This window comes from Ursus arctos, unplaced genomic scaffold (assembly GCF_023065955.2).
Source record: "Ursus arctos isolate Adak ecotype North America unplaced genomic scaffold, UrsArc2.0 scaffold_26, whole genome shotgun sequence".
NCBI lineage: Eukaryota > Metazoa > Chordata > Mammalia > Carnivora > Ursidae > Ursus > Ursus arctos.
Genome location: NW_026622941.1, coordinates 35,858,872 through 35,872,004, shown reverse-complemented (window position 1 = coordinate 35,872,004; position 13,133 = coordinate 35,858,872). Strand labels below are relative to the sequence as shown.

The following is a 13,133-nucleotide window of genomic DNA, read 5'->3' as shown; positions in this document are numbered from 1 at the left end:
CTTGTTTTCAGGCTTTTCATCAAACAGTAAGCTGGAAGAGAACTTATCAAAAAAATTCAGCAAACCTTTAGAGTTTATTATGCACGGCCAGGGCTGGGTGCTAAGTAAGATCCAAAGGCAAATAAGACACTGTCCCTGTCCTCACGTAGGAAAGATTACAAAAGCATATAACTAAATAGAAGAGAAAAGGAAAAATGTGCTCTAATAGAGATTTAAGCATTACGGAAGAAGGAGAAATTAATTTTAGCAGTTAGTGCTCAAGACTTTTATTATAACTGTATTGTTAAGAACTGACTCCAAGTGAGTCCAGATTACTAAGAAACATCATGGGCTGGAACAATGCAGCGTGGCTGATTGGAGTCTTTTAAGAATAGCGAAACACTTTTAGATTTTATTTTTGCTTGACTCCACAGAATCTTAGCCTGCCTCTTGAATGCATTTATTGTACTTTCTTTTTAAATAGCTATAATAAAAATATAAATATACATAATTACAGTTAATGAGCTATTTTCTCATCCAACAGCTTTGATTAGTATATCACTAACAAATAACTATCATGTTGGCCCAGAATATGATAACTGCCATTGTACAGGGGGCGTTTAAGATCTCCCAGAGGAAATCAAGATTTCAAAGAAGACCGCATAAAAACCACTACTATCTACAGCTCTGCCCTTCACAGACAGCTAAACAATCTAAAGATCAGGGATACCTGGTGTTTTCAAAGAGAATTTTAAAGAAATCATAAATCCCATTTCTCACCTAAGTGGTTTATATTGGTTTTCTTTTTGGTATCTATAACTTTTGATTTTGTTTTGTTCGTTTTTAAAGGTGGCAATACCAATTGAGAAGTTTAAAGTAGACTCCTGTATTTCAATTTGGCAATAAAAAGGAAAAGCAAAGAAATGTTTCGAAGGGAAATACAATATATCCTTTCTTTTTTTTATATTTTAAGATATTTTTTAGGTAGATTTGGATGATTCTTTCTACAAAGGTTTGCAGAAGTTGATTTAAATCTCATTAGAGGGATCTGCATTTTCTATCTCTGTATTAATGACCAGTAAATTGAGGTTTTAATATGTAACTTAGGACTTCTCGAGTTTTATTGGCTTCTTTCACTTACCCGCTTCTCAGTCTGTGCTATAAACTGCTTTTCACTTTTTGTAACTAATGACTTTCAAATTTGCTTCTGTACCAGTTCCTGTCTTCCTGTTTCTTATTAATTGTTAAAATGGGGGGAAAATGAAGTGAAAATAATTCACATTAATTGCTTTTGCAGATTCTCTTATCATTATGGTGCTAGTCATTATGTAATTAGTAATGTTTAATGTAGCCTTGGTAAAACATACATACCATTTGTTATATCATCCTATTGACATTCCCCAAGTTCTAATTAATGTTCCACCTACAGCTGAATAGGCTGTGCACGGGACAGTTCTTGGTGACATAATTCACATAAACCATAATATGAATGGTATCCCCTTGGAGTTATGCAAACAGCAGCATACACCAGAGTCACAGTCAATATGCATTTGAAATTGGTTAATAACTTTAGCATCTTGTAATGTATTCATGGAGGCATAGCTTCTTAGTCTGAAAAGTGAGAAGCCTATGTGAATGAATGACTATCCAACTTCTTCCAAACACCTTATCTTAAAAATATGCCTGTAATATAATCAATAAGCACTTAGCATAAGTATTTGAAAATGTAGCCTCGTTGATATAATTCTTCTTTAAGCTGGTAGACAGTTTGGGGCATAGGAATCCAGAGTTATGTCAAAAGAAACTTACGCTTTCATATACATGTGTGTGCAAACACACACACCAAAGCTAGGATAGAATGAAGCCTCTGACTATGAACACGTGAATGCAATTGAATTAAAGAAGAAATCAATACAGCAAAATGATTATTCCTTTGTTGTTTCGTGGAGGAAGTGGTATCTTTTACTTTATACTCTATTGGGGAAGAATAAGCAGGCAGATACATTTCAGTTAGGGCATTCTAGAGGTTTTTTTGTTTGTTTGTTTGTTTGTTTCTTCAGTATTGTGGTAGCCACAGGGATTATTGTCTCTGAGGCTTTGTGTCTCATACTTGCAGGGGCTGACCTTGGGTAAAGTCTAGGCACAGGTCTCATCTGCTTTCCCCGCTCTGCTTTGACCGTTGATTTCTCCAGAGCTTAGTTCCTCCATCTTGCCTTCTGCTTGCGTATGGACCTAATTTTGATCAGCTACCTCAGTTTTCCTTTAAGTGGATCTGCATTTTTTAAACGACACAATTTTTCCTCTTCAAATTTATTTGCTCTCTGTTCCACTCTCTCATGCTTTTCTAGGCAACCTATCTGTATAAACTCTTCCTGGTTTAAAATGATTTAATATGGTAGCCACATGTGCTGGGTACCAGTTATTCCTGGCACCCCCTATCCCACTTCCGTTCCCTCTCCTCTGCCCTATTCTCTGCCCCAGGAGCCTGCTGCATCACCCTGGTCTTCTTGCCAACCGCCTTTGGTTAGGCTTTGCCAATGGGAGGCACTGGCAGGAAATTAGAAGGCAGGAGGAGAGAGAGTTGGCCACGTTTCTTCCCTGTTCCTTCTCTGCGCTGCGCTGTGTTTCTGGCACTAGCTGTGTCTCTCCTGATTATGGTTCCCTCTAGACACTGCTTCCCCATAACTCTGACTCATACAGGGCTCCAGTAAAACCATTTCCTGTTCTTGTTCCTTAGCCCTACAGTGTTGATGACTTCCCACTATTGCCAGAGCCCTGGTCCTTCTCCAGCCCGTTTGTTTCCTTTTGTCCCCTCGTGGAAGTTCACCGCTCAGTCTCCTGTGTTTGCATATAACTTATGAATTTCTCAATTATAAGACTTCATTTTGGCTTTTATGGTAGTCAGTTGTGGATGAGTCTGTCTGCCCCACTACATAGTGAGGACATGCATCACGTCTCATTCATCTCTGGATTTTAGTTACCTAGAAGACTACCTGGCATATAATAGGAGCTCAGAGTACATACCTGTTAAATGCATTAATAAATAAATATGACTTTTATTCTTTCAACTTATTCCTAAGCTCCAGAGACTTCCTAATGGTATTTTCAGGATTCCCTGTAGTATTTTTAGCAATGATTATAGATTTTTTAAGTTTCTTTCTTTCTTTTCTTCCTTCCTTCCTCCCTCTTTCTTTCTTTCTTTTTCTTTCTTTCTTTCTTTCTTTCTTTCTTTCTTTCTTTCTTTCTTTCTTTCTTTTTTATTTTACTTATTTATTTGAGAGAGTGAGTGAGCACGAGCAGGGTGTGAGGCAGAGGGAGAAGCAAGCTTTCTGCTGAACAGGGAGCCCAATGTGGGGCTAGATCCCAGGACTCCACGATCATGACCTGAGCCAAAGGCAGATGCTTTGGTTAGCCAAAGGTTAGATGCTAACCGACTGACCACCCTGGTGCCCCAATTTTCTAAGTTTCTTAACATTTTTCCACCAAAGAACCTAGGGAAGGTATATCCTAGTGGCCTTACTAGGTATTGGGGATAAATCTCAGAATTATGGAAATCATTGCAACTGATCAATAAAGAAACAAGTCAAAAATCACTCACGTTGGGTTCTCCCTAAGCCAAATTCACCCTGTTGTGCTCATTGCTTGAAAGAAAATGAAGCAATTGTGATCTCATTCATTTTGGTGCTTTTTCCCTCTGCCAAGCTCCATTTGGTGCCCTGTTGTCCCACAAGTTGCCTGTTTGAGTCTTTTGAATTAAGAGTTTAGAACAGAAGCTCCGTCTGCTCTGCTTGGATATTAAATTGTCATAAGACTTTGTGTAAGGAGAACTTACCCTTGTGTTTTTTACATTTTCCTTTCTCTTCTGTTCTAAGACTTGGGATATCAGTTCTTTTCAACATATCCTTGGACTTTAATAGGCTACAGTTATCACATCATATAATAAAATAGTCTTAGAAACCTTTGAATGGCAAGTGCTGAAGAGATGTTAAGAAGGTTTTATTTATTCACATTATCTTATGAAATGTGGTACTTTTAAGTATCATCAAAGACACAATATGTCACAACTTGGTATTTTGAGGTTACTGGATCTCATAAGTGAGGTTTATATAAAAATTACATGTTGGACAGGTATATTTTATAATCAATCAGGTTCTTTAAGCAAATGCACATGCTATTTTAATTCATAAAATGACCGATAGTATGCAACTGAAACATTTCATTTTGAATATTAATAAGTACATAAGCTGTACCTAGCTTTTAAGTAATATAATTTATGCACGAAAGTTGTATTCTTTTCTAGCAAGCTCCGAAATTTTAAGATCAATTCACCGGTGATATATATATATATTCTGTACTCTCTCTATATATATATTCTGTAGTGAAATTTGTTAATAAAAGCTGAGTAAAGAGATCATTGAAGGGTGACATTTTAACAACGTGCATGCTTTCCATTATCTAAATGTGCAGCTTTTAAATAATAGGTTAATTTTTCAGTGAAGATATAAGTTGGTTTACATTTTAAATATGAATATTTGTACAACCATGTATATGTTTAATATTAATAAAAATTTATCAAATATCTTTGTTACCACTTATTAGAAGCAACTTGGTACTTTTTTTCAGAAATGATACAAAAACAGTATTTATTAAAGCCAAGTGCTAAGATAACTTGGTACTTCTGAAAGTTATGGGAATACGTGAATTTCGAAAAGGGAAAAATTTTCTTCAAGTTCACACAAAGGAATTAGAAGAAAATGTACACATCCATTTTGTAAAGTCTGCATGGTTAAAACTAAAAATTGGATTTAGTAAACAAGGTTAACAAACTGAGTCTCTCCTCATCAGATAATCACTTCTATTGGTCCTTTTCGAGATGCTAAGGAGCTCCAAAGCATCCACAATATTGAGTGACTTTTCAAAAACAAAAAAAGAACAACAACAACAAAAAAAACCAAAGTAGTGAAAACAAAAATTAGTTCTGAGTCTTAAAAACGTCAGCTAAACCAGAGGCGGAATCTGAAGGTTAAGTTTTGTTAGCTGGGGGTAGCTGTCTCTGGTTAGGTGATGAGTCAGCATGGGGAGTGTGAAAGGTTCATTTCAAAACAAGCAATTTCTGTCGGCAAAATATTTATGTGAATTGAAGCTATTTTGAATGTCTTAAAAATTATTTGATAATTTCTATGTATTTTCACTAATTAAAAATGTTTTCCTATTGAATCTGAAGTTCTATTTTAATTTTTTTTAAATTTGTGATGGAAACAAAGCAGGCCCAGATTAAGATTTTTCAGCATCCTAAGTAGGATGCCCTAATCCACACGTATTTACAAATTAAATTGTGCTAACTCATAAAACATAAAATTTTCATGTATGTACTAAAGTTAAAATAGCTTCTTTTAAATTTTGTTGTTAAAATTCTGTAATGGTATATTAAAAAATGCACTTTTTTTCATATTTGTGTTGCCCTGATTCGTAGCTGCTCCAGGCACCTGCTTAATATGCCCTAAAGTGCGACATCACCTAGTAGGCAAGTCATCTGAGAGTCTGCTCATTGGCACTCTTTTTTTAGAGCCTGCTTCTGACCTGTTATGGTCCTTATCCTTTTTGTACCTTATTTTACTCTCTGACCTTAATGGGCATAACAATAACTGGATCCTATTTGTGCCTTATATTAGATTGAATTTAGGTTTATGGTTATTCAGACATTTTGAAAAGGCTTAAGACCATGTGAAACATAATCTGAACACCCCCAAACTATTTTTCCTAAAGAAAAATTAAAAATAAATGTATGTGTATTTTTTATTCCAAAGCAATATGCCAATTTCAAGGACGGACCTACTTTGAAGGAGAGAGAAATACGGTTTATTCTTCTTCTGGAGTATGCGTTCTCTATGAGTGCAAGGTAAGGAGACTTCCTGGGTCTTTCAGAATTCTTTGTTATGTAAATGGTAAATATTTCTTTAAAATGTCACCCTTTAATACCTTTAAAACATTTAAGGCAAAGAAAAAATTTAAGATATTAATTATATTTCAAATAGAAATTCTCATTTTTTTCAAATATGTAAATTAATGGCTGTAAAAATAATTTCCCCAATAAACAAAAATACTGTTTTGTCCAATTAAAGTTTTATGAAGTTGTCTTATTTTTCCAAATTCAAACTAACTCCTGTGAAGAAGTGTAGATAAATTTAGACTCAGCCTGTTGTCACTTAATGGTTTTTGACCCATGTGACAAATATCATTCAGTTCAATGGAAAATAATAAAAATTACCTCGTAAAAATTAGCTTTTGGAGGAGTTGAGACAGGTATTGTTATTAATCCCTTTGGTAAGAATATTTTAAATGATTTGAAGGGGAATTCTTTATAAATTTACTGCCATGGGCTCCTCAAGTATGCTTCGGAAGCAATTGTGAGTGTTTTTATCTCTGCTGCTTGACCTGCTAATTGAAAAACTAAATATGTTTCATAAAACTTTTCATTTTTGCCTTTTATAAACTGTATTCCTTGACCATAATGTGATATTGCAAGCCATATTCTATCTGAGGGAAACTCTGCATATGAAGTTTCTGCTTTAGAGTTCCCTTTACATTTGACCCTTAATTTTTCTCTTTAGATGCCTTCTCTTTAAATGGTTTTTGGGGATGATTTAGTATGCATAGATTATGTAGAAAAGAAAATGCTGCTGGCACCACCAATAAATTTATGTGATTATTCAGTGTTAGGGAAAGGAAAATCCTAAGCATTTTGCCACAATAAATTGAAAGAAGCCTGCTATCCACTTCATGCATCTTAGGTTAGAAGTCCTTTGAAAGAAGCTAGGAGGAAATGTGAAAGAGGCAAGACTGTGACAGATTTGGTTTCTAGAAAATGAGAGGTCTGATTTCTTCATGCCCACTATAAAGTATTCGGGCTGCTTCTTTTAGCTTTAAATCCGCTTTCCTATGGTGTGGGTCACCATCTTAAAGACAAGAGAGCTAAGATATAGGAACATTAACGTGAATTCCCAAAACATATTTCAAGATGGAGTGTCCCCTGTCAGCACCCTACACCAACACCGTTTTGAGTGAAGTAGGTCCCACTATAAAGGTAAGGATTGAAAGACCTTGAGTGAGGTCTACTAACTCCAAATGAAGAAAAGGAAATCAGAGGAAAGTTACTTCAAGGAAGGTGGGAAACTTCTGTCAGCTGGTTTCTAACTTTGAAATATCAGCTCTAAATTTAAATATCTTGAGCACATTTGGAATTTCTCAATGCATGTGTGTGTGCGTGTGTGTGCATCTGTGTGTATTCTTTTCATCTGACCAGTGTTGTCTCATAATACTGGTAATTATGGGTTAGAAATTTATTGGAATAGTTGCCTATTTGATTGTAATATAGGTATGAAATGATTTCATTTTAAAATGGATTAGTGAGAAGTCTGTATATAGACAACTCTGAAAGTGCCTATACTCTGAAAGTAAATATTGAGGGAATGAACAAATGTTACCGTTTTTTTAACTCAAACAAAAGGCATCATGTCCTCTCCAATGCTCTGCTGTCCGATAGAAATATGTAAGCCACAAACAATAAGTTTTATTGGGCTAATTTTTCTTTATTTAACCCCACAGGTAGAAACTATTATCTTTTTAACATGCAGTCAACATAAAATTATTAAAGAAATATTACACATTCTATTGTCACACTAATCCTTCAAAATCTTTTGCGTATTTTGTCTATAGTATTCAAGAGCTCCATGTAGCTAGTGGCTATTGATTGTACAGCACAGCTGTACCAGATTATCATACGTTTTTGGAGTTCTTGACTAAATTCTTTTTTAAAAAAGATTTATTTATTTATTTTAGAGAGAGAGACAGAGCATGCAAGAAGGGGGGAAGGGCAGATGGAGAGGGAGAGAGAATCTTAAGCAGAGTTCGTGCTGAATGTAGAGCCCCACAAGGGGCTTGATCTCACGACCCTGAGATCATGACCTGAGCTGAAATTAAGAGTGGGACACTCAACGGACTGCATCACTCAGGCACCCCAGACTAAATTCTTGACAGTAAGAACTTTCATTGTTTCGTTTTCCTTCAGGCCCCTTAGTTTCTGTATTTATACCTTTACATAATTGACAGCTCTCTCAAGCTTTTATTTCCTGGGCTGTTGACACTAGTCCTTCACTGTTCCTTTATTTTCACTTTCGTGGCCTTGAAAGTGTGTCCTGGGGGTCTGTAACTTTAATAGTAACACTGGAAAACACTGTGGTTCTGAAAATAAGATGATCAGAATGGATAGTATTGTCAAACCAAAGGAAGACTAGCATTTGACTCCACTATATCCATGTCTTCAACCACTCATTTTTTTTTTTAAGTGTAGTTGACATACACTATTATACTAGTTTCAGGTGTACAACATAGTGATGTGATAGTTATGTATATTATGAAATGCTCATCACAAGTGTAGTTATCATCTGTCACCATACAATGGCATTACAGTATTATTGACTGTATTCCCTATGCTGTATTTTTTACCCCTGTGATTTATTTTATAACTGGAAATTTGTACCTCTTAATCTCCTTTACCTATTTTACCCACCCCCGCCCCCTTACTCTGGCAACCACCAGTTCATTTTCTGTATTTATGAGTCTATTTCTGTTTTTGTTTCTTTTGTTTTTTAGACTCCACATGTAAGTGAAATTATATGGTATCTTATATGGTCTTTTTCTGTCTGACATTTCACTTAGCATTATACTTCCTAGGTCCATCCATATTGTCACAAATGGCAACATTCCATTTCTTTTTTATGGTTGAGTAATATTCCATTGTGTCTGTCTCACATCTTCTTTATCCATTCCACTATCAATGGACACTTAGTTTGCTTCCATATCTTGGCTATTGTAAATAATGCTGCAGTAAGCATCAGGATGCATATGTTTTTTTGAATTAGTGTTTTGGGGTTTTTTTTGAGGAAAAAACCCAGAAGTAGAATTACAGGATTGTATGGTCCTGCCACTTGCTTGATAGGATCATTTTCAAATCATTGTAATCTCTTTTCTATAGGTACTCCAGGAAGATGGAAATGTTGAAATGAGTACTTCTTCCATAAGAGTAGTACTTAGTAGAAATGACATCTAAAAATTTAAGCTTTTGAGCACTATTAAAATGGAAGCCTACAAGTTCCAACATTTTATTATATGTTGCTATAGTTAATGACCCTGTTCTTAAGAGATAGGAGGTTGACAGTATAGAATCCAACCAAAGGATATTCTGCCTTCATTTCCTTTGTGGTTTTGGGAGAGATCCCCAGTATTCCTTACCAGGATCACCTCTGAGAATCTTTTCATAATCTAGAAAATTTTGAAAAGAAAATGTTTAAAAGGCTCAGTTTTTATTTATTGTTTTTTTCAAAGTGAGCCTCTGATCTAATTCAAGCTGTATTTGTGCCACAGTTGTCATCTGGATGTGCAAATGTGTTATAAAACTAAAAGAATTTTTCAGGATTCCCTGGTTGTTTGGCAAATTATTTATATGGCTGCAATGTGTTCTGCTCCTACTTTCCAGTTATGACTTACACTGTCATTTTGTGAGTGAGCCTGTGACCTATGCAAATGTTCTCAGGATGAAAATTTTACTCTTGTGGACGAAGAGCCGCCTCAGATGCTGCATGTAGGAATTTCTTAGTATGTCCTAATTCAGAAGTTTGACGGATTTATTTTCTGTTGTCTAATAGGACCAAACCATGAAGCTGGTTGAAAGCTCAGGCTGTCCGGCTTTGGATTGTCCAGAATCTCATCAAATTACCTTGTCTCATAGCTGTTGCAAAGTTTGTAAAGGTAAGACTTTTTCAAAAGTAAGATTTATGTGCGTGAGTTATTACTGGAGTCTAGTTTAACTGACATGAAATAGAAATTTTTATAAGCAAGTCATTTCCAAAGAATAACAGTATTTTCTTAAATGCTTACCTAATTTGGTAGATAGTAGGTAGTCACAGAATATTTATTATAGTCGTTGAGTTAAAAATCAAGATGTTTCCATACATTTTTACTATGTATGTCAAGCTTTGGGTCTTTAAACTTCTCTCTGTGTACTTGCTCTGAGTCAGCATGACTCTGCTGGAGAAATTGACACAGCAGTGCCGAGTTATCTTATTGGTTTTCTTTTTTCTTTCTTTCTCTCTTTCTTTTTCCTTTTTTATTTTCTGGTTTGACTTCCCTTTCTTTTGTCTGTTTTGGAATTGACTTTGTGTAATTTTCATTTGGATTACTTCAGATCCCTCTCCTCTCAATTCCACTCTCCCTCACCCATAGGTGTTTGTACTCCTAAGAACAGTGAGGCCATCAGACATGTGTCGCTCATTCTGTGTTGCCTCTGTGATGCTAGGCCTAGGACCAATGAGTAGAAGAGACTTAGATTTTTAGTTAAATATAAGAACATAGTAAAATTTGAGCTATTTACCAATGCAGCGGGCTGCCTCAGGAGACAGTGAGTTTCTCATCACTATTGGTTCTAAAGCTTAGTATTTATTATAGATTGAAACATTAAACTGAAGGAGTAATTATGTGGACCTCTTTAAGGATCCCTACCCGTCACAAGACTGACTATATGTGCCTTTCTGTACATGTCTTCCTTGATTTATGATGGGGTTATGTCTCTGTAACCCTATAAGTTGAAAATATCGTTAAGTCAAAAATGCATTTAATATATCTAACCTATTAAACATCATAGCTTAGCCTAGCCTACCATCAGTGTCCTCGGAACACTTGTGGGCATACCTCATTTTATTATGCTTCACTTTATTGTGCTTTGTAGATACTGTGTTTTGCAAATTGAAGGTTCACGGCAACCCTGGGGTGAGCGAGTCCACTGGCTCCATTTTTCCAGCAACATTTGCTCTCTTCCTGTCTGTGTGTCACATTTTGGTAAATCTCACAATATTTCAAAATTTTTCATTATTATTATAATTGTTATGGTGCTCTGTGATTAGTGATTACAATTCACTGAAAGCTCAGGCGATGGCTAGCATTTTTTAGCAAGGCGTTTCTAAATTAAGGTATGTACGTTTTTTAGACATAATTCTATCGCGCAATTAATAGACTACAATATAGCGTAAACGTAACTTTTATATGCACTGCGAAACCAGAAATTTATTTGACTGTTTTTATTGCAATTTTTGCTATATTGCGGTGGCCTTGAACTGAACCTGCAATATCTCTGAGGTATGCTTGTACATTAGCTTACAATTGGGCAAAGTCATCTAACACCAACCCTGTTTTATAATAAATTGTTGAATATCTCATGTAATTTATTGGATGCTGTAATGAAAGTGAAAAACAGGGTGAGTTGTATGGTTGCAGAGTGGTTGTAAGTGTATCAATTGTTTACCCTCTGGGGGTAACTGGGGTCACTGCCCCTGCCCAGCCTCAGGAGAGAGGATTGTACCATATATCATTAGCCCAGGAAAAGATCAAAATTCAAAGTACAGTTTTCTACTGACTGCATTATCGCTTTTGTTCATTGTAAAGTCAAAAAATTATAAGTCAAATCATCCTAAATCAGGACTGTCTGTATTCTATTGAAATTATTGTTTGTGACTCAGTCTCCTTTATTGGACTTTGCACCTTGGGAGCCGGACTAGGTCTTTATATTGATCTCTACATCTTTAACACCTCCCACGACACCTGAATGTAGTAGATGCTCATAGCTGATGTAGTTGGTACTATCTAACAACCTGCCCTCAACGAGCTACTAGCACTTGTTTGAATAATGGCTTTTATGGGGATGCAAAGGAGAGCTTAAATGGAAAAAACAAGTAAGAAAAAGAAACCTTATAAAACATACAGCATTCTATTTCCATTACACCTAGTCTATTAAAAGTAGACAGAAGATCCCCCCTCCTATTTTTAACAGGGTGGTGCAGTTTTGTTTTGTTCTTTTTAGCTCTTTCTTCTATCCTTTCAATTAAGAGTTTAAAATCCCAGTTCTGTGAAAGGTACTTTGGGAATTTCAAAGTGGTTTAAGACTTGGTCTGCCCTTCAAGGAGCCTTCAAAGGAAAGGAACTAAGGAATACTACTAAAAAGGATTATATCAAATAGACAGATAGAAAGGCCGTCCTAGTTTTCATCTTCGGTGCCTGAGCCAGAGCCTTATACAGAGCATGTGTGGAATTAGATATGAATCAAGAATGCGCATCCCACTTACTTGATTTGGGAGCTGCGCTCAGTCTTCAGCTTAGCTAGAGATCCTCTGGCAACCAAAGGTTGGCTAAACCAGTGCTTCTCAAGTTTAAATGTGCATACAGATAACCTAGGGATCTTATTAAAATGTAAATCCTAATTCAGTAGGTCTGGGGTCCAGCCAAAAACCTGGCATGTGTGAGAAGCTCCCTGGTGATGCCAGTGCTACTGGTCAGTGGGACCACACTTTGAGTTGTTAGCTATTGCTGCGTGACAAACTGTCCCAAAGCTCAGGGGTTTAAAACAGCAATTTCATTATATATTGCAATATTGTGTGTCAGGAATTTAGACAAGTGATTCTTCTGCTCCACACAGTGACAAGGGGGGGTCACTCAACTGGCCTGGGCTAAAGGTTCAAGATGGCCTCACTAAATGCCAGGCATCTCAGTAGGGGTGACAGGAAAATGGAGTACATCTGAAATTCTCTACCTCTGCACAGAATCTCAGGACTCCTCCCTGTGACCTGTACATCAGACTGGTGATCTGACTTATTAAATAGTGGTTTGGGGCTCTTAAAGACTAGGTCTGGAACTGACACAGCATCACTTTTCCCAGATTCCTCTGGTCAAAAGAGTTATAAGCAAGCCCAGATTCTAGAGGAATGGGAGGAATAGACCCCACCATGGTAGAAGTGTTGAAAATGTGTGGCCATCTTTAACCCCCTGGAACCGTTCAGGAGCTACTTAGAGATTAGTGAGGTGAATAGCATGGAAAGGAGACAAGTTGGCTAGGACAAGATTTGGGAAAGTAGCTGAGAGAGGGCCTTTCAGATATCAAGAGAAGCCTCGATCACATCCATTTATTTTTAAAAGAGCCCTGATATGTTAAGAAAGGTAAGTTAACGAATGGAAAAACTAGCTACAAAAATTGTGTTATATTTAAATTGTTTGTGGTTTTAAGAATTAATGTGTTTACACAGCACACTGAAAATACAGTGATGAAATAT

At 36.2% G+C, this 13,133-nt stretch overlaps 1 protein-coding gene across 3 annotated transcripts in view; it reads left to right on the top strand.

Moving 5' to 3' along the window:
- The window catches only part of NELL2 (neural EGFL like 2), a 377,959-nt gene that overhangs the window by 194,269 nt on the left and 170,557 nt on the right, over positions 1–13,133 (top strand). For all 3 annotated transcript variants that reach the window (XM_057318980.1, XM_026502054.4, XM_057318979.1), the window contains 2 exons: positions 5,787–5,878; positions 9,684–9,786. In XM_057318980.1, the coding sequence (XP_057174963.1) occupies positions 5,787–5,878; positions 9,684–9,786 (195 nt within the window). The remainder of the gene's footprint in view (positions 1–5,786; positions 5,879–9,683; positions 9,787–13,133) is intronic.